The sequence below is a fragment of the Orbicella faveolata genome, unplaced genomic scaffold, assembly GCF_042242905.1.
Source record: "Orbicella faveolata isolate gen_17 unplaced genomic scaffold, um_ofav_v1 contig_47, whole genome shotgun sequence".
Lineage (NCBI taxonomy): Eukaryota > Metazoa > Cnidaria > Anthozoa > Scleractinia > Merulinidae > Orbicella > Orbicella faveolata.
This window is the reverse complement of record NW_028301577.1, coordinates 26,622,720-26,648,143: the sequence shown is the minus strand read 5'-3', so window position 1 is coordinate 26,648,143 and position 25,424 is coordinate 26,622,720. Positions and strand designations below refer to the sequence as shown.

At 39.7% G+C, this 25,424-nt stretch overlaps 2 protein-coding genes across 2 annotated transcripts; both read right to left on the bottom strand.

Annotated features, from left to right (window-relative positions):
- Positions 1 to 555: 555 nt before the first annotated feature.
- LOC110068718 (ankyrin repeat and FYVE domain-containing protein 1-like) lies at positions 556 to 22,145 on the bottom strand. The gene is made up of 25 exons (XM_020776112.2): positions 22,112 to 22,145; positions 21,256 to 21,451; positions 20,384 to 20,502; positions 19,590 to 19,725; positions 16,114 to 16,237; positions 15,434 to 15,583; positions 14,285 to 14,556; positions 13,493 to 13,627; positions 11,798 to 11,866; positions 11,480 to 11,631; positions 10,501 to 10,666; positions 9,397 to 9,818; positions 8,826 to 9,065; positions 8,150 to 8,399; positions 7,796 to 7,964; positions 7,072 to 7,208; positions 6,838 to 6,976; positions 6,183 to 6,383; positions 5,306 to 5,482; positions 4,938 to 5,085; positions 4,385 to 4,475; positions 3,836 to 3,960; positions 2,874 to 3,020; positions 2,264 to 2,354; positions 556 to 1,923 (listed from the first exon to the last, which is right to left on the bottom strand). The coding sequence occupies exons 1-25, from the start codon at positions 22,122 to 22,124 to the stop codon at positions 1,794 to 1,796; spliced, it is 3,999 nt and encodes a 1,332-aa protein (XP_020631771.2). The 5' UTR covers positions 22,125 to 22,145; the 3' UTR covers positions 556 to 1,793.
- A 322-nt stretch (positions 22,146 to 22,467) lies between these two features.
- Positions 22,468 to 24,804, bottom strand: LOC110068723 (uncharacterized). The gene has a single exon (XM_020776117.2). It carries the CDS (start codon positions 24,626 to 24,628, stop codon positions 23,462 to 23,464), a length of 1,167 nt encoding a protein of 388 aa, XP_020631776.1. The 5' UTR covers positions 24,629 to 24,804; the 3' UTR covers positions 22,468 to 23,461.
- Between the last annotated feature and the right edge of the window lie 620 nt (positions 24,805 to 25,424).

Sequence of the window (25,424 nt, the reverse complement as noted above, 5' to 3'; positions counted from 1 at the left end):
CAATTACGCAGTTATATATCTGTGATGCAATTCATGTATGTTTTTTCCTTTGGAAAAAAAAAATTGAAAATCTTCGAGATGCACACCGTCATTACATGATGACTTGTTTTAAATCGGCGACCGAAATCAAAGGTGCTTGATATAGCCTGAATTCAACGGACAACTATACTCTGACAAAGTTCACAGCCATAAACCAATCAACACCCAATGGTTGATCACTCAACATGTAAGTGACGTGATGAGACAAAGCAGGCGGCAGAAATCATTTTCACAACTTATCAATAACGCTAACTGAACAAATAAGCTCCCTAAACCTGCTTTAAGAGAACTACTGGGTAACTACAATCTTTAACGTTTACAGTAAACCATTTCATCTCTCACTCCTTCATTTTCCATTGTTTTCATGCGTTAGTCAGGACAATCAAGGTGCGGGTACTGGTTGTGGGTTGCGGGTACGGGATGCGGGCTATCCCAAACAAGAAAGTGTTTCAAGCCCACAGTGAAGTCGGTTTTTTCGCTGTCCAGCACGCAAGCGTTACAGTCAGTAGACCAAACTAACGTGTTTTGTAAACATTTATTCTATAGAACATACCTTTTTACAATTATCGGACAAATTCATTTTATACTAAACTAAATTGTTACCTACGATTCTCGCATTCTGTTGTGATTATTTAGTGTCAATCTGACCAAGCAGAGCATTGCCCGACTAGAAAGCGCTGTATGATTGTTAGGCGGGTCAGAGCTGCGGTGAAGTTTGAAGTGATTAAGTTTGTTGTGAGAAATACAAAATGGCGTCGACTAACGGTGGTCCTGGAAACGAGTTCTTAGAAAAAGCCCATTTAAAAGCGCATGCGTGCCGCGCGCACGACAAAGTTTGGTTTTTGACGTCTCTTTGACAACATTCTGATGGGTTTCGTACTTTTTGACTAATCAAAACACAAGAACTATGGAAACCGACAATAACATGCCACGGTCGAAAAATACAACTCAACGTGTATTGGTCAAAGATGGACGACGAAAATCTAACAAAACATGGAATAAAACAGTTCAAGGAGCTACGTCACGATTTGCGCATCTAAAAAAGTTTAGCTTTAAGTTTTCAAGTTCGTCGTTTGTAATCCGTTTTAATCTTCTCTATCCTTCTCAAAGTAATAAATAGCAAAGATTTTGACGATTTTACTTCTCCGTTTTCGCCTTAGTTTGTTTCGATTGAAAAGGTATATCAAACACTCGGGACAGTGTTTCATCGGCTATTCAAACACCTCGAATTTCGTCAAAAATACACCGCTGCACGTCGTATTTTCTGTTTGGACATCCCGATGAAACACTGTCTCTCGTGTTTGACATATCACTTAACCATCCTTGTTCCTCTATGGTTTAGGATTCTATTTTTTCTATCATAGTAAACTACTTTTTTCAATTTTCCTTCAATCTAAAGGTAATTTTGTACGTCGCAAAACTGACTCAAAATACAGTGACTGAGCTCCTTTCAAGCTCCTTTAAAGGAGACAAGGTATTTCCAATACAGAGACGCTTATGTGCGCTTATAACGTCTACACAATTTCAAAATCTTATCTTTTCATGGAAATACGTAGGACTACGCTGAAACCTTCACAAAAAGGCCAAGTAATTGTTTACAGTTGTCCGATTTGCTATTAAATTTTGATATTCTTGCGGGGGCAATTTTGTTTCTGAAGTCGCGCATGCGTATCCTGCGACATTTCCCCTTTAAACTTGTCGGTTTTTAGAGAAGACATCCGGACGTGTAGTAGCATTTAGGCGTTGAGAAAGTACTAGCTTGCTCCTGAGGTCAGCATTTCAAAACAGACATCACAGACTCGCACAGGTTTGGTTAACTCGTATTTTATGATGGGGATCTGTTTGGACGAACACTTGGCACAAAGAAGGCGACCGCAGTGACGACTGAAAAAAAATATACACGAAGAAGAATCATGAGAAAGTAATAATAACCAAAAAAAGATAGGTGACTTCAATGACCCAACGGAAACCAAATCTGCAGCATTACCGTAACAGTTCATCAATACCAATGTAACCTCCTTGGTGAAACGAAACACTGCGAGAGTAAACTGTCTCGCCCAAGAACACAACACAATTACCCAGGGCCCAGAGCTGGAGCCCAGACCCTTCGATCCGGAGTCCAACACGTTAACCATTTACCCGGCACCACCCCCGGCTTCCACTTTGCCTGCTTAAGCATAGGATCATTTGGGGGTTGCGGCTGAAGTAAATAGTTCTTACTGACCAGTGATGTTTTCGAGTTTTCACGGAGAATTTGATAGAACACTCATGACACACGGGTCCGTCAATCCACTGCGGCTCAGCACTCAGCATGTCTTGAATAGGAAAAACAATTTAAAAAGCATTTCAGATATAGTTCATTCAAGGCTGGAAAATCTCAGAACTCAAAACAGATCGTGGTTTTACATTCATTTCAGTGATCTTTGACCTGCATCTAATTTCTCATAAAAAATCACTGCAAAGCCATACATACCAGTTATAAGAATGACGCAACTAATAATTAAGGAGTATCTGTCTTGTCTCATGCAGTACACAAGCAGTCTCTCTTTTCCAACGTAAAGCGTCCTGCAAAAAAGCTCCCCCTCTTTGAATTCTCACGAGTTTTTTCTTCGCATTTCTCCGTTGTGATCCATATGGCCGATAACAAATACAGTTAGACTCCCCTAATTTCAACTCGGTTATTTCGAATTCCCCTTTAAAATCTATTTTCCTTGGATTTGCTCTTCAGTCATTTACTATCGGCTATTTCGAATCCCAGCTATTTCGAGCTGTTTTTCTCGTCCCCTGAGAGTTCGAAAAGGCGGGGATCAACTGTAACAACATTATATACTTACCCAGTAACGTGTAAAGAAGCTTCTTTGTTGGTACTTGCGCGTTAAATATCGACACTCCATGTCTGTTAATGGTGGCCAGGCTTCCACCTGCCTTCAGCAGCTCACGGCACAATCGAGCCGCGCCATTGGTGTAAGCAAGAAACAATGCTGCGAGAAGGAAACGTATACGATATCACGATTGTACAGGTGTACTGAAATAACTCTTCCGCTTAATCACTCGGTGCTATGATAGTTCCAGATATGACACTGAGATACTATTCAGTACGTCAGTACGTTCCTTTCATCAGTAGCTCCAACCAATAGTTCGATTTCCGAGTCCAGATGCCAAATGTAATTTTTTTTTTTTGATTTGGGTTGGCTGAGTTCTAAAACTGTTTCACAGACGGAACTTCTACAGCTTTGTACTAACCAATCAGAGTAGCTCCATTTCATTTCTTGCCAATCAGGTCAAAATTTCAACCAAATCGCGATTTTGGCCATGCATCTAAATTTCCCACTCTTTATACAAATTGCAGTCTGGACATTCTTTTGGCAGAGGGTATCCTAACAAGCTTTTTGGTGTTATTTTCTTTAATATTATTGGATGAGAGAGACCAAGGGGTACAAATATGATGTGACGGAACACTAGGCGGAACGCAAGATACGAAGAGGATTTCAGGGTTAATTAGTTATAAATAATGAGAAGATAACATTGAAGAAGACATTTCTGTCTGACACTGCAATCTACAGGGTTTTGTCTAGGGAAACATTGCTTTCAAGATGTCGCCCTCTTTTAGCTTTAGATTTTCACCGTTGTTTTTTTCCCGTTCTCTAACTCGTCTATGATCTTCTCTCGACTTATGACTAACTCTCGAGCTAAAATAACCACCGCATTTAGCACTCCTTTCAGCGTTCCGCCATACTTGTTTATTAAGTCTCCTTACTCTTAGCCCACATCATATCTTTTCAAAATAATAACTCACCGATGTTTTCGTCGGCATCAAGCGCATTGATGGGATAATCAGGCATTGACTGACGAAACAATTCAAATATGGCCACAGCGTTGTCCTTGGCGTACTGCGCTAGAATGTGAAGTGGATTCTGGCCTCTAGACACACATGAAAAAACACACAAGGAAACTTTATTTAAGGAGCTTTGTACAACTTTACCTTTTTTAACATTAGAGCTGATTAGCAATTGTAGTCTTTCCCTTAGGAATGACAATACCAGTTGACTTGCCAGCATCTTTATATTACAGAATATCCACACCTATAAACGCTCTTTGGACTTGTCATGCAATCTTTCCTCCCCTCCAACGTTAGGGAGGAGTGCGTAACGAGCAATAACAACGAATGCACAGGAGGCTAACACAGTATAATCTCACAAAGAAACAGGGGCGTAGTTTTTCGAGGAGCGACAAGGGTTATGAGGTCCACCCAGGGTTATGAGGTCTTCCAGATATTTATGTAACCAAAACCCCTTATAAAGTTGTATGAGCCCGGAGCATATAACCGGAAAAATAAGGCCTTTACCTTGCATTAAAAGCTTCCGCATTTATAGATGATTCCGTGAGTAGCACGCGAACAGCCTCCACGTGACCACACTGCACTGCCACGTGCAGAGCTGAAAGATAATAGAGGTTCATTGACGTAAGTGACCGAGCAATGTCCTGTGAGCCTGGACCTAGTGATCTCAGAGAACTGTTCAGGAATGACTACAGTAAAATCATCTACAGTAAACTGGGCAAAGAAATAAACAAATAAGTAAATCAATCAATCAATCAATCAGTTAATCTCCACAAAAGAATAATGGACGATGATGAATGAAATTGATGACAATGGGCGACAATGTTTAAACAAAGGTAACTTGTAGCTCATCTGTAATGTTCAGAATATTTTTGTATCACATCCATCAAAGAATTCCATGATGTTAGCGTTTTGAGCCATTCCATATCTTTGTTTAAAGAATTCAATACCCGTGTCCTTACAGCAAATTCATGCCGTTGTTTTTTGAAGTCCTTAAACGAGTTGTAGTCCTTAGAAGAAGTCGATGCCGTTGTTTTGCGTTTTTACAGGAATTTCTTACCGTTGTTTCCTCTCTCGTCCACAGCGTCTGGATCAATTCCATTTTCCAGTAGAACACTTATGATAGACGCGCTGTTGTTAGCAGCCGCCATATGCAATGCTGTTTGACGATGCTTGTCGGCATCATTTACACTGCTGCCCGCGAGGAGCTTTAAAGACAAATAAAAGCAAATCACAAGAGAGTAAGGCAGAGCAGATCGTAAATTTTAGGACGGTAAGCACAAATAAACCAAACCCTTCAACGCTGACACTCGAGTTTGAGGTACAACCCACGGTTCGCCTGCGGAGGATACCTTACCAAACTATATTTGTCAACAATTTAAGTTTTAAACCACATAGTGTGTCGAAAGCAAATTACCAATATCTTACCAAGTGTCTCACAATAATTTCTGAGCCTGCGCTAACTGCCAAGTGCAGCGGCGTTCTGTGAGAAGAGTCCTGGATTCTAGAGTTGACATTGGCCGACACGCCAATAAGAAACAAGACAGTCTCGACGTCAACGTTTTGTATCGCCAAGTGAAGGAAGTTGCGGCCCTTGGAGTCGAACTGGAAATAAAAGTAAACAGTAAAGAATTGATAGGATATATAGGAAACAACTTATTAGCTAGTACTTTTTAATTTTTTGACCTTTAACTTTGTTTTTCTTATATAGAGTTACAAGAGTTGCTTGCCCCCGCAACTAATTCCAGAACTAAAATCGAGGCGCGGGCAAGAGTTAATATTAAAAAAGAAAGAAAGAAAGAAAAAAACTAATGATAATTTACAGCAAAATTACAAAAGGTACAAGTAAAACAATAGAAAAACTACAGCTAACAGAAAACAACATAACAGTGTAAGTTAGCAAGTTTGAAGAGTAAAACGTTAATAGCAAAACTTGCTTTATAGTGCAATGTGACATATTGTTTCTCGAGTAAACAAGCTTCTCTCCTCGTGCAGTCAATCTCATCTCCCCTCTCACCCACCCACAAATCGACGGAGAAGTCGGAGATTCGGGCAGAAAAATCTCATACTGAGGACGTAGCTATGCAAAAATCCTTAACTCTGATTGGTTGTTACTTTCGCGCGAAAATTCAAAATCAACCAATCAGCCACTGCAGGTAGTATGGACGTTTCGGTCACCAATGTCAGTGCACCAAAAGAGAAGTCTGAAGAAATACCCCAACTGTTACAATCCCCAGTACCCGCCCCGGCCGCCATACGAGCTTTTAACAGCTTTTTAAGGAGTCCATAGTAGTTTCTTCGTCACCTGTTCAGCGGCGCCTGGTTCACGTGCCAAAATAGCTCCTGCAGCCTCGTGATCACGTGTTCTCAAAGCAACAGCGAATGGCGTCTGACCTGAGCGGTCCGTGACGTTCATGTTTAGTTCCGGATGGCTGAGCAGAAGCCTGGTGACGATAGGATGCTTGCTGGTGATTGCGATATGGATTGGACTACGACCCTCAGAGTCCTGGAAAAGATCAGGATGATAAATATTCATCCAATTCATCTCAAAGGTTTATTCTTGAGCTCGACTAAATTATACAACGCTTAAATCATGGTTCCCACGGACATCACTGTTCAAAATTCTCTGATTTTTCCCTGATAAAAACAAAATTTCCCAGACCAAAGAAATACAAAATGTCAGATCTAGTGTTCAAAAATTTTTCCTTCTTTACTTCGTCATTACGGGAAAAAATCGTTGAATCACAGTGTCCCCATATCTTTCTTCCAGCCTTCGATGGTATAGCCGGGTTACTAACAATTTTCCCTGATTTTCCTTCAAAATGTCAATTTTCCCTGACTCAAAATAAAATTCCCTGACTTTTCCCAGACCTTGAAGAGTATTTTTCCCCGCCATTTCCTGACCTGTGGCAGCCATGTAATTTTAAACTAAAAAACAGTCACATAAATGCATGGCAAACCTTGCTGTTGACGTTCACTTTATGCTCGAGCAAAGATTGTAACACGTTATCCAAGCCAGCATCACAAGCTAAGTGAAGAGGAGTCATTCCATCCCAGGCTTCAACACCTCCCTCCCCGTCAGGACCGGGCCGCCGGGGACTGGAAAACAATGTCATTGAGGTCAGTAAATTCCAAATAGTCCATTTGAATTCCCTCACTAAAAGAAAATATCTTCAACTAGGAAAGAAGTTTACCTGTTGATGTCACAACCGCTTCGAATAAGGAAACACGCCGAAGGCTCGTCTCGATCAGCGATGGCGCGATGGAGAAGAGATTGGGTACAACCATTAGGGCCCATATTCCACGCGTCTGTGTCACAGCCGTACAAAACCTAGTGGTGAATTGTGTAATTCAATATATGTTCTAATCCACTAGCTTTTTTGCCAATATGGGAAAATAATACGCAAAGTACAAAGTTCAGCGTTACAAAGAGACCTTTTTGTACAGGCCGTTGCATAAAATTCTTTAACATTAAAATGAATTTGACATTTCTGGAATACATAATGGTGCATAATAACATATTTTGCTTACCAAATATGTTCACAAAGAAAGCATTGACCCAAACCCTTTTTTCCTCTGTTCTATTTGCTCCGTATTTCAGACTACATTATGTTACTTTGTAGAATTGCTTTCTTCAGATTGTATCATATTCTCGCGTTAAGTGAAAGTATAAAAGTCTTAAGCGAGATAAGAGAACAAGTCTCTAGAAAACATCACAGGATCTGAAATGGGGCAATAAACAAATAAACTGAGCTGAGCCACAGACCTGTGTCTTTGACCACGCCAATTCGAGCTCACTGAGGTTGTAAAGACCGATGTCTGATGACGTCTCTTGAGCAACTGGCTAACAAACTGGCAAAAGACAAGCTTGCTCCACTTAATTGTGAGCATTTTCTAGAATCCATTTGTTTAACTCACCAAGGTGGAAGCAATATCTTGCTGTCCACTCTTCAGCGCCACCCACAGAGGACAATTGTTCTTCTCATCGCAGCTATTTAAGTCGGCTCCTTTCTTACAAAGCGCGTCTACCACTGGCTGCAGACGGCACTGGATTGCTAGTTGCAGCGGTGTCTTGTTCTCCTTGGTCCTTGAACAAAATTCACACAACAGTGAGAAGTAAAAATAGCGCGAGCAACGCTTACCTCCCTGTAACGCTAGGTCACGCACAGTAGCGCCAGGTACAGTAGCGCCACGAGCAGTAGAAAGGACTTTACACGTGGACCAAAGAGTCAAAGAGAAATACGCTGCATTTGAGCTACTGGCGTGACATACTTGTTATTGATATCTGCTCCGTGCTCCAGTAGAAACAAAGCACTGGCGTTATCTCCTCTCCTCACCGCCTTGTGCAGCAGTGTCAGACCTTTAGTCGTCTGTACCTCGATACTTGCTCCTGCATCAAGCAGTCTACTGGCTACAGATATCTGTCCTGTACACAGGGCTAGCTCCAAAGGCGTCTGATCCTCGCTGTCTGACAAGTTGAAGTCTGGTACGATGGGAAGGCGACCACCCCTGCCGAGACTACCTGTGAAGTGAATATGTAACTTATCTAACGATCAGTCCAACGAGATACGTTAAAAGATATCTTCCACACAAGCAGACTTCTCTCCCCCGTTTCTCCCCTTGCAGTATCCAATCCAAAATTCAAAAAGAAGAAATCAAAGCACTTAATTTCCGCGGAATCTCTTTAATTCGGCCATTGAAATCTGCTTGTTTTTACTGGGCTTCCATATCCAATGAGCTTACAAATCAAGGAAACGAATAACTATGCTTTCAGTGACACAAGCTAAACATCACACTGATCCCTATGACTTAAAGAAGACAACTACAGGACAATAAAAGCAAAAATCAAATTATGTCTTGTGACATACCAGGGATAATTATAGTTTAGTTCTTAATTTCTTCTAAGGATGTGACCGGTTGTTTGCAGAGGAAAGAAGGACTCACTAACCTTGAAAGTCTATAAAACAATTCACGACATCCTCGTGTTTGTCGGCTACTGCAACGTGTAACGGAGTTCTTCCGTGGCAGTCGATGATCACAGCTTTGAGGTAAGGATCTTGATAGAGTTGGTAGTCCTCAATCAGCGTATGGATCATGTCTTCTGTAGGAGTCTGATCCGCGTCAGCGTCAGCGGATGCACCTACTGAACTAGCTTCACTGGGAGAGGAGTCTGGTATTGAGCTGGTCTCTACCCAACAAAGGACTGGTCATTAGTTTGTCAGCTCTTGCAAAGAGGTGGGCAAAACACATTACCGTGGAACTCCGAACGTAACGGGCCACGTCACGGTTACTGTCGGATTTAGCAGGCAAAAGGGGCCGTATGTTTATTGGCCTTGAGTACATGTGACGGTATCGCCCAAGAAAGTAGGTACTTAAAAGTTGTATACTGTAATGTAAATACCTTGGACGCTTAAAAAATTCGGACGCTTGAAATATTTTCGGACACGTTTTTGTCCGAAATTTAAATCGTCCGAAATTTTATGCAAGTAATGGATCAAGTAATGGTCTGTTTATCTCACCTATACTTGTATTCTCTTCAAAAGGATTGCCACCAAAAGATAAAGCTGAAGCAGCCGCTGACGCAGCTCTTATGTCATCCAAGAAAGGATTAGCACCATCTTCAGAAGAGAACGAGAAATCCGGTTCATCAAAAGGATTCGTGCTGTGACCCAGGTCTGCCTCGAAGGAGTTCATTTTATTTGATGTGATGGCCGACACAGGCGGTGCGGCTTTCGGTTGAGGTGAGGGTAACTTCTGCGCCTTTTTCTGCCGTTCCGCTTCTTTAGCTTTTTCTGCAGCCTTGGCCGTTTGGATTTCCCGGAATTTTTCTACGGCCTTTTGTCTGGCTTCTTTCTTGGCTGCCTCTCTCGCTTGCATTCTTTCCGCGGCTTTAACTTTCATCTCTTCTGTTTCTGTTGTTTGGGCGTTTGGATTTGCACCGCTGAAAAAGAAAAAAAAAAAACAAAGATAAGATAAGTATTTTTCTGTATAACCTGAGGTAGCGCGTTCAGAGACTGAGAAACCGTTTGTAAAATAGTTTGTTGGCTTTTAACTATATTATATCGTTAATTATATTGTTAGGCTTTTTAACAGTTCATTAGAAAATAGTCAATAGGTTATTATGTTAATTATATTAAGTGTCCCCATCGGCTAGATGTAAAAACACATTAATAAAGTTTATGTATGTATGTCGCCAATCAGTTGGGGCCACTTCGGGGTTCTGTAATAAGTCTGTATACGAGCCAAGTGGCCCATCAGGCTGGCGCGTATCCCGGTTTCTGTACTCATGAAGCGAGTAGGAACATTTCTACTCCCCCCTGGATGGGATGCTAGTCCATCGCAGGGTTACCCCCAGCATTAAATTCGCCGGTACTCATTTGTACACCTGGGTGGAGAGAGGCACTGTAAGAGTAGAGTGTATTGCCCAAGAACACAACACAATTTCCCCGGCCAGGGCTCGCAACCGGACCGTTCGATCCGGAGGCGAGCGCACTAACAATGAGTCCTCCTCCCCACCAATAGTCTGTAATGATTACAGACTATTCAATTTTTTTACACTATTTCTTGGCAAGCAAAGTTACTGAAGAAGACACGCATCTAAATAGTAATTTGTCGGTGCCTACTTGTTAAGAAGTTCAGACACGAGTCTCGCCAGGCCTTTTCTCGCAGCAACATGCAGAGGCATCTCGCCATGCTTGTTGGTGTGGTTTGGTTGGGCTCCGTGCGAAGCTAAAAACAGACCTGCCTCCTCTCGACCAGAAGCAGCCGCCATATGAAGCAGGGAATCACCTTAAGTGAAAAAATGAATTAAAACAAAATTAAGTAATGACTGAAAACAGTACAGGTGAGATTAACCACTACAAGTGAAGTTCGGTTACATCGCACTGCCTGTCTATTTATCATCTTTGTGTCTATCACCACAGTTGACATAACGACAGAACTGATCCCAGCAGCATGCAGGGTGTTATGTTCCATGTCACACAATAACCCAGTAAATGATCTAGCGTGCCTGCCTACGTGTCAACCAGTACCTCAGTAGGTATGGCGCTCGACCAGAGAGATCAGAAGGTGATCAGATGTATTCGTCTCCCACACCTGTTTTTTTTTTTTCTTCGTTATTGGTGTCTGTTTGATTAAGGGGTAATTCCACACAAAGTGTGATAACGAGTCACGAAACAAAATTTATCTACCCTTTTAAAAAGAAGTGAATGTCACCGATTTCTCTCTGCATTTTAGCTCTTCCAAACCCTGGGGTTCTGTGTTTGAGTTAGCTACAAACTGACTGGTGACAAACTTCGGCCTGGAAATGTTACGCATTCAAATTTCTCATCAGAGTGTTGGTTCGGCTGAAATAGACTGTTCACGCGCTAGCGTCCACTTCTCTCGCGATTTTATCCGCGCGTTCAACGATCGAATCGAGAAAATAAAGCGCTGTGAACAGTCTATACCTGGGATACAATCCTACACTTTTTTTCTGAAGGATGAAGCTTTATAAATTCAGTAAATTTATAATCTGTACAGATACAGTAATAGTGTGGATCATCTTCAAAATCAACAACAACAAAAACAACAACAACAACAACAGGAAGAGAGACCAGTCACCTGTTATATTGTTGATAGCGTCAGGACTCGCCCCATGCTTCACAAGCTTTGCCGCCAAGCTGTCTTCATCCACTGGATCAACTCGTGTGTCACGTGATAACGCCAGCCACAACGGCACCCGACCCTCGTTATCACGCAGCTCAAGATTGAGCCTGAAATGAACGGCAAATGAGACCATGCAATCAGCATGGAATATCCCTGAAACATACTCCAAGTAGTGCTTTCCATCTTAACACAAGAACACGAGATTCTCAGAATCAAAAAATACGATGAATGCTGGTTTCCAGTAAGGAGAATTAATATTTTAAACCTACTCACTTGGCTTTCTGAAGAAGAACGCTAAGAACGGCATCATTCTGAGCTTCTATGGCTCTGTGTAAAGCAGTCCTGAGATATGAAGACACACATGGACACGTAAGATATTGGCAGTTAGGAAAAAAAGTCATTTTTGACAAATTTCCATTTAAAAGAGCTACGTCACAATTTGTACATCTTGAAAAGTTTAGCCTAAATGTAAAGTTCGTTGTTGGCAATCTGCGTTAATCTTCTCCATCCTTAACCAACCTTGTTCCTTTATGCTTTATTACTAGGGTATCTAAAAGATAATAATGCTGCGGCACATTCTATTGATAGTGCCATATTTTACGCAGTGATTCATCTACAACTTCATGCATGATGACACATGGATGGCGAGGTGTGACAAGGGATCGTGACAAAAAAGCATATAGTGATCTGACCCATGTTTGAACATAAAAAGATACACATCAATCTCCCCTTTACCAGATCTCGAAAATCGAAAGATGTGGAAGTTGTAGGAGCAGAAATCTAACTTATAAATTCTGTATTGATACGCATTAAATGTCTCAAGAATGTTGACAGACTGTGTCGAGGACGCGTCCATCGCGATGTGTGAAAATGCTAAAGCTTTAGCTTAAATTCATGTTTGGATGAAAAGAAATAGATCGCAGCATATATGAAATTAGCGTGTTCTACGGTTTTCGTTTGTTTTAATTATTCTGCGAGCTTTAGGAGCGACGATTTCTCTTCATTTAAGAATTCGGCCTGCTAAGAAATGACATACTAAGTTTAAAATTAAGATGTCACAATTAATCGTCCAGATTTACAAACTTTCACATACTGCATGCATTAAGAACAAAAGCAAGAGTTGTGAAAGCAGGCACAATCTCCTTCACATCGTTTTACAGGTAAATCAGAGCAAAACACAACCACTAATCTTTCTACTGGAATCTACGCCAAAAGGCGTCCTCCTGTAGTTCGTGGCGCAACGCACTCTGGTAAAAAGTGGCGCAGTGCATTCTGGTTAAATGCGATGCATTCTGGTAAAAAGTGATGAATTCGAGAATTTGGATCCCCTTTTACATATTCTTCTTAAATCCTGTTTATGTTGCTGCTCGCTCGCTACGCTCGCTCCGCAGCAATTAGTTCTTTGGTGTTTTTCTGTCGTAGTAAACTACTATTTTCAGGTTTCCTTCAGTTTAAAGGTAATTACGTAGCTGGCCAAAATAACTCAAAATAACATGACTAAGCTCCTTTAAGCACTCAACAATCATTAAACCACCATGATGCAATCAGTTGCTTAGCAACTGATAGCCAAATTTCTTTGGGCCTTGGCCTCTTCCTTTGTCTAATTTCTTAAGCATGAAATTCACTCAAAGCATCTGTCCCATGTTGAATAAATAGGTGTAAGCAAAATGTTGGGGAAACTTGACATACATGTAGATTAGCCTATGTAGCAGGCATAAAACGGAGGAGACAGGAGGAAATGCAAGGAGAGCAAGGATGGAAGGAAGGATGGAAGGAAGGGGTATGATAGAGAGGGGGGACGCCCATTATAAGACCCTTCCCCTACTGTGCATTGGCAGTTGCCAGCCAATAAGTTTGAAAATACTTTTAACACATAAACCTGGTTTTCACCTAAAAAATTGTTGGAAAAGTTCTTCCATGTTACACTTTCGATTGAGCCAGTACACAAGCAATGCTTTCTACACTCACCTCCCCGCACTGTCCTGCGCATCAGCATTGGCTCCATTTTCAAGCAGCAGAACAGCGATTCTTGCCATGCCCTCTGATGAAGTCATAGAAGGTGAATTGGTAACTCCAGTGGAAGCTGAAGAAGCTGACCAAGGCCTGCATGTAGAAACAGTACTACGATCAATGAAAGGGGCTACCACTGACCCAATGGTCATAGAATTTACTGAAAAATCACAGTAATGGCTAAAGAAACAGAGAAAACCCACAAAGGGGCTAGGATAGGCAAAATTGAAGAAGATTAAAACAGATTGCATTTGGGTAACCTTAAAAGGCATAAACCCAGCTTTTTGCAAGTTTATCTCAAGTTTATCTTGTCAATGTTGTACTACTTTGCACAGTGAATAGATCTTCAGTCTTACTATCTTTTAAGTATGTCTACAAACCTCTGGGCTGGGTTGTTCAAAGCCAATTAAGCCAACCCAGGATTAGTGAGAATTTTGATTTGAGTTTTGCAACTATTCGGTGATGTTTTCTGTTTACATTGTTTGTCCTTTAGTGTTGAATTTGAAAAATCTCAAACTATAAAAAACATATGCAGTGAAAAACATTTATATCCAAGAAAAATTGATACTTCAGTTAACTTTTAATCCTGGGTTAGCGTTAACCGGCTTTCGAACAACCCGGTACTGGTGTGCAACAACTCTGTTTTAAATCAAATGAAAGCTACTTGTATTGAGCAGCACTTTCACATGATGTTGTTTTTGTTCTTTCTAAATCAGTATGAAATGTGACTGACAGAACTTTATTTCTCACTTGTATGAAGCAGCCAAATGCAATGGCGTCACATGTTCGCTGTGTGTCGCTGCACTTCCTCTTGCTCCATTCTTGACCAAAAATGTTGCTGAAAACTCGTCGCCCTGTGTGATGGCCTTATGTAACAAACACTTGCCATCATAATCAGCCATGTTGACATCACAGCCGTGACCAACGAGCGTCTTCGCTATGCTTTCTTGTTTTTCAGTGAGTGCGATGTGTAGTGGGACCAGTCCACTGGAGGGTTCCAATTCATTAAGCTTACCTGGTAGCTAGAAAAGAAACATGTAATGATGTAGATAATGACAATAATTATTATTGTCAACATAAATAATAAAATTAGAGTTGTCCAACGCTTCAATATTGCTGCCATCAGTATCAAGGTAAAAATGACAGTTTTATCACAGTGTGAATATAAATTATTGGAACTAGTATAATAGACATTTGCTTGTAATCTCACATAAAAAGTGCCGTGCTGATAGAGTCAGTTTGCACGCTAAAAGTTGTCTCAAGATCTTGAATAATTAACATTTTGTGGATAAGACAATCACTTTTGCTGCAGCATTTTTTCAGTACTGAAAAATTGTTAATTAAAACCAGTTTTGAGATCCTGGACATGTCAAACATGTGCTTTCCAATGACAAATTCCGGGTAGTGTATTCAGCAATATGTTGGTGTAAGTGTCGGTTGGTGTTTATAAAATAATAATCATTTGAAAATCATTTAATATAAATACAGGTTTATCTCTACATACATGTAGATGCACTCCACAGTGTATTGTTCCAGAAAATATCAAACTATCCCTCCCCTGGTTTAAACTCCCTTCAGACCCTAACCCCGGTCACCGTTTTGATAACTTTTACAACTGTAACTTCTACAATAGACCATTTCTAAGTTACCTTGTGCCTTTATTTCAAAACAAGTCCTCATGCAAAACCTTTCATTGAAAATGAATTTGATTGCATAAAATTGTTTTCCACAAGGTTCAAGTTGACACAGAGGCAAAAAGGCAACTTGGAAATGGCCTATGAGATAAGACTTTTAAATGCTTGCTGTACTTAAAAACAAGAAAAAAACTACAGAATGAGCTGCCTCTTAATTTCTAACAAAATTTATAATTCATATCATAAAAGGTGTTTTTTGGTTTACCTGTGAGTTGAACTCTATAAGGAATAGAAAAACTACATCTTCTCTGTGATGTCTGACTGCAAGATGAAGTGGAAAGCCAGACTTTGACTTGAACATTTCGTAAAGTAGCGGTGCACTCATACTGCTGAAGTCCTCTGTTTTCAGGTCATGCTAAAGTCATGAAACATATTCAACCTTTTTAACAAATCCACTCAAAAGAAACATAATCCAGGTCTAGAAAATAATTAGTAACATGCATCCCTAGTAATGATATGCATGAAAATTAAATTTCTCTGATAGCATCATGGAGGCCCATTTAGGGGGTGTCCGAGTATCGCAATTAAATCCTGTTAATTTTTGGCATAAGCATCCTGTTAATTCCAGTTGCAAAAATTAATGATTTCCCTTCTCAATATCCAATTTAAGCTGATCTTAATATCCCATATCCCTGGCCATTAATTTTTCCTCCGTATATCCTGCATCATTCCTGTTAATTTTTTAACCAAATATATCCTGTATCTTGAAAACCCCTTACAGAGCCTCATCATGACAGAAGCATATGATCATCATGATTCATAATAGACCTCAAATGGACATGATCTTTCGTGAATATTTAAACAAAAGACTTGTCTCACTACTTCATGTATGTGAGCAGTAGACATTGCAGAGGAGAATCTGTATGTCATCAAAACTTCACCAACCCAGTGATTAGAGATGATTTCTGCACAGTACTTCTGCAAGTCCTTGGCACCTATATCTTCAGCCGTCTGATAAAACTTGATACAGTTCGATACGGACACTGACGACATCAACATCTTCTCGCACCTAGCAGATGAAAACAGGTTTTTTCAACATTGGAATCAATGATGTAAAGTTTATATGAAATAATTCAATTAATTGACCTCGTTCCCAATGTGTGGCTTCATAGCTCAGTTGGTAGAACATCGCACCGGTATCGCGGGGGTCACGGGTTCGAATCCCGTTGAAGCCCTGATTTTTTCAGGCTTCTTCTTTCCAATTTCTTAAATTGGAAAATTAACTGCGATGATCAATCTTCACTTTCATTGGAATCAATCTTACTGCTGCAAACACATTGATGCTCCCTAGTGATATCAATTCATGGTCAGCTTACGATGTACATGAGACTCATTTCTTTATTGAATGATAGTGTTAAGAGAAAAGAAACATAGGCACGCAAGGCGCGCAAGAGTTATTTTTTTCTGTGAAGTTTTGGAGATAGAAACATTCATGGTACAGTAATGATTTGGTTAATTTGACAAGTTTTTTTGGTTGCGATGTTACATCGGTCATGGTAAGATAGCTAAATAGTAAGCCATAAAATGTTTGACTGAACAAACTACAGTAATCTGACACGTTTCCAGATTAATGTAGATACCATCTTATTTTCTAACAGGCAATTTGATTCGCTCTTTGATACAACCCGCACTGTGATTGGTGTGACACGCGCACATGCATAACTCCCTCGCTCACCGATCACATAACCCTTCCAAACCCCAAGAGAAATTTTTGCTCAAAAATACTCAAGTTAATTTAGAGACTTTTTCGCATTTTATACAAGTCGTAAGTTTACCTTTTTACACAGCACAACACAACACAACACAACTTCACCGAAACTAGAGAGAAAGAGAAAAAAAACCTCTGACACGTTGAAAGTCTGATTTAATTAAATGCACTTTAACTTGGTGCCACGCAGTCTTCAAAGAACATTTGAACAGTTTTCATACTTTTTACCTTTAAAAATATCGGACTGAAATGAATGTCATCAAATAAAACTATTAAACTGCTACTGCAGAGACGTAAAAACCGTCCAGAAACGAAACCTTCTTTTTTGTTTAATATCCTGGAAACAATAGCCGATAACTTGTCAGCTCTAATGAATGAATTGCCAGTAATCGGATACCCGTAATTGCACAAAGAACTCTGGGATCGTCAGGGGGCAAACATTGCAAGTCGCTAGAAGGAAATGTATGGCGAAAAGTTGTTTCGACACCCAAAAACATGATTTTGTGGAGTGATCAACGCTTTTTCGCCGTAGTTTTATCGCAAATGGATTTTGGCAATGTTGATACATGGAAAATGTAAGTTTTTGTTTGAATAACCGTGATATAAGTGATAAAATTTACCGATAAACTCCCTTTTGCTTGCGTGAGGTTTATTGTGAAATACATTGAAGAGAATTTTGAAAATTTCAATACATGCCTGATCTCGAGAGGCTACCCGGAGCAAATGGTAGAAAAGACCCCCTGAGAAGTTACATATAAAGGCAGAAAAGAAGCTCTAAAACAGAAATCGAAAATTGCAGAAGGAACCACTAACCTTTGTGTCGGGCAATTTCACTCAACCGTCAATACCAAACTTTGGAAAGCATAATTACACACAAATGGCACTTTTAAATACAAATACTCAGAGATATATTCAAGGAGCCACCCTTGATCTGTTGTAGAAAAGGAAACCACTGAAATATGTGCTTGTAAAAGCAGAACGAAGGCTTTGAGCAACACGGTAGCCACACAGCATGAGTCGCGCGGACTCATTTGTCATTAAATCAACTCCAGACAGTACAATGATCGCCACCGGGCTTATTTCCAGTGTTATTTGTATGACTGAGCTTTCAAATAAGCCAAAAGTAGCCTGCACACAACTTGAAAGGCTTTACTGGGTTATTTCCTCTCGATTTATACCTAATTAATTTTGTAATATTTTCACACCATTCCGCGATGTAAATTTCTCAATAACGCTCGCGTAAGCAATGGAGTTTATCGGTAGGTTTTATCACATATTTCACGGTTATTCAAACAAAAACTCACATATTCCACATATCAACATTGCCCAAATCCATTCGCGATAAAAACGACGGCGAAAAAGCGTTGATCTCTCTCACAAATCGTTTTCTTGTACCTCGAAGCAACTTTTTGCCATACATTTTCTTCTAGCGACTAGCAATGTTTGCCCCCTGGCGATCCCAGAGTTCTTCACGCAAACACGGGTATCCGATTACTGGCAACTCATTCATTGAATTTACTCCCATATAAAAAACAAAAGTGTTAAGTTACCATTTGTTACTAAAGATAGCAAATATCTCGTGGGAAAGAGTGGTGACGATTCGTCAGCTCTAATTGAATTTACTCCCTTGTGAAAAACAAGAGTGTCAAATTACACTTTGTAACTAAAAAACAAAAATGTCTCGTTATATTTGCATGCAACAAGAACAAAGCAATTGCTATCCGCACTTAATATTGTAAACGTGAGAACTGTTTCAAATCTAAAGTCTCGTCCCCTCTAAGACATGTCCTAAGAACTAGACGCGACGATTCGTGACCTCTAATTGAATTTATTCCTTGTGAAAAACAAAAGTATCAAATTACCTTTGTGACTAAAAATAAAAATATCTCGTTGCATTTGCATACTACTAACTCACGAACTGTTCCAAACCTCAAGGCTCATCTCGTTCATTTAACTAAAATCCTCGGCCTAACCAACAGAAAATGTCGAAGTAAACCCTGTATATGAATACTTCCTCCTCTTTTATGGAAGAATAAATATGGCCGTTCTGAACTCTATCGGGATCAAATCTTCACGCATACCACTTACCTTTACAACAAGAAATTTGATTGGCTGTTTATAGTAGATCCAATCTGATTGGTGTGACATACATACATCTCTCACTCACTCACTCACTCACTCACTCACTCACTCACTCACTCACCCATTGACCCGTCCATAACATACCCGACGCGCCGACTAAGAGGTATTTTTTTTTACAAAAAAATAACTCAAAAATGTACTTCATGTAGATCATGTCGATAAGAAGATTGTATTTGGTTTAAAAATACAATAATAATAAATAAATTTTTGTAACTAATTTTTACAAGGCTTAAAGGGTTTCAAAGACTGAAAAAGCAAAAAACTAAATGTTTTCAACATTACGTTAACTTCAGGTTACTTATCCTGAAAATGACTTCTAAAAATTAGTTATAAAATATCTCCAGCGAATATCATGGGCATTTCTTTTTGTGCTGCGCTGTTTTCACTGAAGGTTAAGCTCATTTTATAGTCAGCCGTACTCAGTTCCTTTTTATCAACTGCTTTCTATGTTAAAAAGTTTTTGATTTGTAAGTACATTCACTTGACCATGCCTGTTTTTTTGTTACTGTACCTCTCCTTTAGCTCTTTAAGTCTGTACTTTTTTGCAGCTTTAACCAGCTCTATAAGGAAAGCTTCATCATGGGGGATCTCTGCCTGGTCAGTATAGACCCACTTCATCAATGTCAAGCCCACAGATGAACTTACATCTAAAAGGAACAGCCTCCACATTAATATAAACTGATAATTACCATATTGTTAAAAAATGCGTAACACAAAACCATTGTTTAAGATGGCATTGAATTGCAATGAGCATATAGCACTATAAAGATGATTTCCAGCGCAAACTGCACAGTCTCAGCTCTCTAATGTTTGCAAGTCTCACTCGATAGAATGCAAATCGATGTCATTTGTTATGAACCACTTCTCTTATTTTTGAGGTATTTTAAATTATCTTTCCTACAGTTTTCTTGATTTTTACAGCTACTAAGTTGTTTCATCAAGTGATATCAGAAAGAACGAAACATCAACCTTTGCCTCCATAATGACAGTTAACATGAAACTGAATTTACATCATGAAAGTAGCTGCAAAATATTACATTTTAAGATGTCTTACATGAATCAAAACAAAAAACATGAACAGACTCTCGAGAGAGCTCAATAAAATGACAGTTACCTTGTTTTGTATACTCATCACCAGTTGAGAGTAATTATGTGACAGTGAATAGTTTATTACATGACAGTATTAGTGGTCAGGAGAATTAAGCAGAAAAAAGATGACAATAAAATTGCAATTTTAAAGGAAGATTTAATGTTACTGTAAATGCGTAATTTTGTATATATTAAACACTGAAGGCACTGAGTCACCTGTTAATTCAAGTTCACTGATCTCATTCAAATCTCTGTTAGACCAGTGATCCCCACGTGCCGCCAAAACAAACTTGTGCGCTTTAATTTTCTGGTCCGCAAAACATACAGTGATGTCACTGTAGATACAGTACATGTAAATAAAAAAATACAATATATTTAGTGCATCTGTTAATCAGCAGTTTTTGTGGTTTACAGTGCTACATAGATTGGTCTGGGATTAGTTCTAAGAAGTAATACTGATCTTATAGGCATCACCTATATAATAAACTTACATGTGTATAAATATGACAATTGTTATTAATAACTACATGTACTTATTAACTAAGAATGAGCTCTTTACAGGAAATCTCAAGTCGTGACCTTGCCTACATGTACATGTATTGACCAAGCAATAGCGAGGTCATTACAGCAAGGCTGAGGCTTGAGATTTTCCTGTAAGGACTGAATGTTCAAGGTTAATAGGTTATTTTAGTATATAGCTTTTTGCTTTAGTTTTGCAGGCCCATAATCAGCCCATGGGCATTATGGGAGAATAATACCCTATAATTGGCCAATCAAAGCGTGTGTTATATGGGCTACAAACAAAAGCCATATAGAAAAGAAAGGTATTACCCATAATAGGCTTACAGTGTTTCTAATATCAAACAATCCATCTAAAGGTCATTCCTTCAAGTCACTCAGTCTTACAAAATCCAGAGTTGAATGCTGCCCTTAGTGATAGAAACACTTGAAATGCATTACTGTATTTGTCATTTATGGAAATCCCCTTTGACAATGACATTTTATTTATTTTAGTCCTCATCTCACAGGTTATTATACAACCTGACTTGTTTTACAGCACTAGGCATGATTGAAACAGTCCTCTGCACCTGTACAAATCCTTGTCAAACAGTTCAGCAACAGTTTTCAGTAATCTGCTGACAAAGGTGTTTTCATGTTCTCCAGTCTGCCCAGATGTCGCTACTGCTACACTGTATTTCTGTTCCAGATCCACAAGCTTGTTCTGTAATTTGACATACTCCTGACGTAACAGGCTCAGGTGCCGTTCAAGCTTGGCCACCTGACCTACGTCCATTAACAAGTCAACGGAATGCAATAAAAAAACAACATCAGTGCTTGATACAGAAACTCAACAGCTTACCCCCCCCCCCCCCCCCCCACACACACACACACACACCACCCTCTTGACCTCTAATGGCCAAGTCTTATTGTTGACAAATGAGCAGAGTTTTTAGTTTCTTTTGCGCTGTGTTAGCGATTGGTTATTGAAGCGTTACAGCTGCTCATGGACGTGACGTCGGGACGAAAGATGATTTAACGGCCATTACTTCCCCAGTCAAAATCTTGAACCATGCCAGAAACATTGATTCTTGTATCATCGAGTGTGTTCACGAATCACGCGACGATAAACATGTTTTGATTCCGTAAATCTATTTTATTTTAAAAGTGAAATGTATATTACGAAAAAAAAAGATGTAACAAGCCATAGCGGAAGGAAATCGCTTATCACTGAACGCACAAAAGAAACAATGTCAAGCAAAATGAATGACAGTGCTTGCAACGTCTACCGGCGTGATCGATGTGATTTTAGAACTTTCGATAACGCTTCAAAAAACAGGCACTTTTCAAAATGCGCTTCTTGACGAATGTTTAAACAAGTCCACATGCAAAATTTACAATATAAGAGATCGCCGCACGTTTAAAGACAAAGTTAAACACACTCACCTTCGTCCGCCATCTTTGATCTTGATTCTGCGCACTAAGTAATCTATAGAGGGCAGAGGAGTGGGGGTCATCGGAGGACACCGAGGAAGGGTGGGTACAAAGTGATAATGCTTGTTCCTCATTTCTTATGAAGTGAAAAGTCATTTAACCTTACTCAATTTGTTGGATAATTGTTTTTTCCTCTGGAAGGAGAATGTTGAGAGGGAGGGGTAGGTTTTTCAGCCTTTTCCTACAATGTACATGTACAAGCTTGCTTACTGCCAACAAGTTTAATTGAAATATTTCAACAAAGATGCCACGTCTATGAGAGAGGTGAAAGAAAAAGTTTTTTGTTCGCCACATCAACACAATACAAATTGTCTATGTACGCAGTGTATCAATTTTTATTTTCGTTGTTCATTACTAATTCTGGTGACTGTTTTAGTTCCTGCTCCACAAAATATTTAATATCAATTTACAATTAATATTACAATTCCTGATCATAAAAAAAATTAATTTATCTTAATTATGTAGATATTACAGGTCAAATACACATTACTCATAGTCTGTGACGATGAACATTTGTATTATTTACAATATAATTTTTAGTGTTTTCACTGTAACTGTTGCATTTCTTTTCTTGAATTTATAACATGAATGATCTATACAAAAACTGGATCATTCCAAACAATGTAAAAATGTTGAAACATTGCATTTATAGATGCCAAATGTCTTTGCTGAACAGCAAAACAAAGCAATCGGTACAATGTCATAATTTGACCACAAACAGAATTCATTTTGCTTTTACCGTTTTTTAACTTTTGAAATTGGATTGTGTTTTTAACGAGAACTACTCAATCAACATGACAAAAACAAAGAAATTCTGGTAGTTGAAGTCAAGTGACATTAGAATACAAATTGCCTATTGGCAAAACCTTCTCTGGGGCAGATCTAAAGGGGGTTCAGGGGATTGGTCAAACCCCTTAAATTAAAGAAAAAATGAGACATCATAGCTCGCCGACTTAGCCTCAGAATGCCGGAAATCCCATTTCCAAGAACCTCAATTATAAAAATTTTCCGGGGGAAGAAGCTCCAGGAATCCCCTACAAAGGAACACCTTCGGAAGTCTGCATCTCAAACCCTATTCTCTAAATCCTGTATCTGCCCCAGCTTCTAATGCATTGTTTACTAATCTACACGTGTTTTAAAATCTTGGTACAATTCCATTGCGCTGGGTCTTGATTTCAAATATACCAGAAATCATTCAAGACAGAGGCATGATATGCAAGCAGTCAGAAAACACATTTTCATGGTCATGGTAAGAGAGTATGTTATGTGCATTATGATGTTAGAATATTCCTGAATACACCTCTATGACTTGAGACCATCATGTTTCCAAAATTCTTTACATTTCACCCATATTGAGGCACTGTAAAGTTCATGAAGATATCTGAACACACTACTGTGTTCTGAAAGATATACGCTTTCATCTGTTTGAGCCCAAGACCTCGCCAGGGTCCTAGGTTGTCCTCTTTCCAGACTTGGAGTTGGAATGTTCTCATACATTGTGCGTGCATTGTTTCTTCTTCGTTCAGATTTTGGTCTCATATTCCGTGGCAATGCTTCACGCTTTACTCTCGTAATCAAGTCAAAGTCATCCTTACTTCTGGATGGTGCATTTCCACTCAATCTGCTAAACAAGTCTTCATTATGCATGTCTTCTAACCGTTCAAGATCAGAATAGCTCAGGGGCATAAGATCTGGGGAGTGTTTAGGGAACAAATAGAAACCTTCGTCTAATGAGAACTCATTTTGAATCGGAATCTCGTCATCATCATCATCATTATCATCATCAAGGTTTATCAGATTACCGATTGCTGCGTCTGTTCTACTTAGACTGACATCACCACTGCTAACAACTACTCCATCTTGCCTCTTGGGAAATTCTAGATTATCAAGTGTATCATTTTTACCGACCCTGCGATCTTCTGTAGCAGTTGCAACAGGCATGTGGAAAATAGGCTCAGCATTCGATCTGTCCTCTTCAGTATCAACAGTGTTAAAGTTTGAAGCACCGGAAACGTTCGATGTTAAATTTGAACTATTGTTGCTCGAGCTTGAAGTAACAAGGTCGTTCTCCTCCGATGTAAGCTTTTCTAATGTACTTTCAAAAGACTCCACCATCATTCTCAAGTATTCATAACTCGAATGGGTGATCGCCCTCATCCAAGATTCCATTTCTTTCGAAGTGTCAGCACCGAGGATGTAAGTTCTCGAACCATCTCCGCCAAATGTGATCTGGAAGGCGTACGGTTCCCCGCTTTCCGCTAACTCAACGTGGCAATTGTCCAACACAATGACTCCAATGGGTTCCTTGTCCGATCGTTTCTCGAAGTAATACAAAAGATTGCCCTTCAAAATAAACCACCGTCGCTGATAGCCTCGGTTGAGTTCGCCTTTCTTGTTCAGGAAACCCTCTTTGTCGGTTGGGGCGGAGGAAGTAGAAAATTCAGCAACGCACCTCTCGTTCAGTCTCATGACAATTAACTTGATTTTTACCCAGCTCGTACAGATATTTTATCGTATACGCTATCCCTTAGGAAATAGACAAGGTAAGCTTTCAATATTCAAACAAAACCCTTCAAAAGTTCATAGGTGTTCGTGGTCGAATCTGGAACCCAGTCAAGACCAGGCGCCATATTGTTGATGATCACGTGACCTTACGGACAAAAGAGTAAAACTGGGCTCGATTTATTTTGCGATAACCACAGAAATTCTCGCGCGCTCATTGGCTAATTTTCATTGTCAATAAGAGGACGGACACACGAATTTATAATTTATGCGATGCGTCAACGAGCGAGAGCGAACAAATTGACAATTTGTTATCGTAAAAAAAATTGACGTTAGTTTTTAATGCGTCTGACAAACAATAGACTGCAAGGCTGACACTACGTGAAAGACGTTTTGAGACACCAACATTGAGAGCCGATAGCAACAGTGGACAGCTGTTTCGTCCTTATTCAGCTTATTGCGACTCATCAGCACTGTGTGGCGAAGATATGTAAAACAAGGCATGGCGTTACATAGCTTCGCTACACAGTGCTGATGAGTCCCAATAAGGACGAAACAGATGTCGACTGTTGCGATCCAGCTTTATCGGCCCTCCGATGTTGGTGTCTCGAAACGTCTCTCGCGGAGTATCAGCCTTGCAGTCTATTGTTTGTCATCATATTTTTTGGGCTGAGATTTCTTGTAGATCCTGCGTTAGCAGCGTTTTTCGTATGCGGTCTAGACTGCGAGCGGTCTCTTTTTTTATCGAAAATCCGTAGGGAAG

Excerpts from the sequence above, each read along its gene's own strand:
- LOC110068718 (XM_020776112.2), bottom strand. Across the intron at positions 15,584-16,113 it reads AAATCATCTCTAATCACTGG|CATGACCTGAAAACAGAGGA; the intron begins GTTGGTGAAGTT and ends TCATGACTTTAG. Across the intron at positions 9,819-10,500 it reads GTGTCTGAACTTCTTAACAA|CGGTGCAAATCCAAACGCCC; the intron begins GTAGGCACCGAC and ends TTTCTTTTTCAG.
- LOC110068723 (XM_020776117.2), bottom strand. The coding sequence starts at position 24,628 with ATGAGACTGAACGAGAGGTGCGTTGCTGAATTTTCTACTTCCTCCGCC.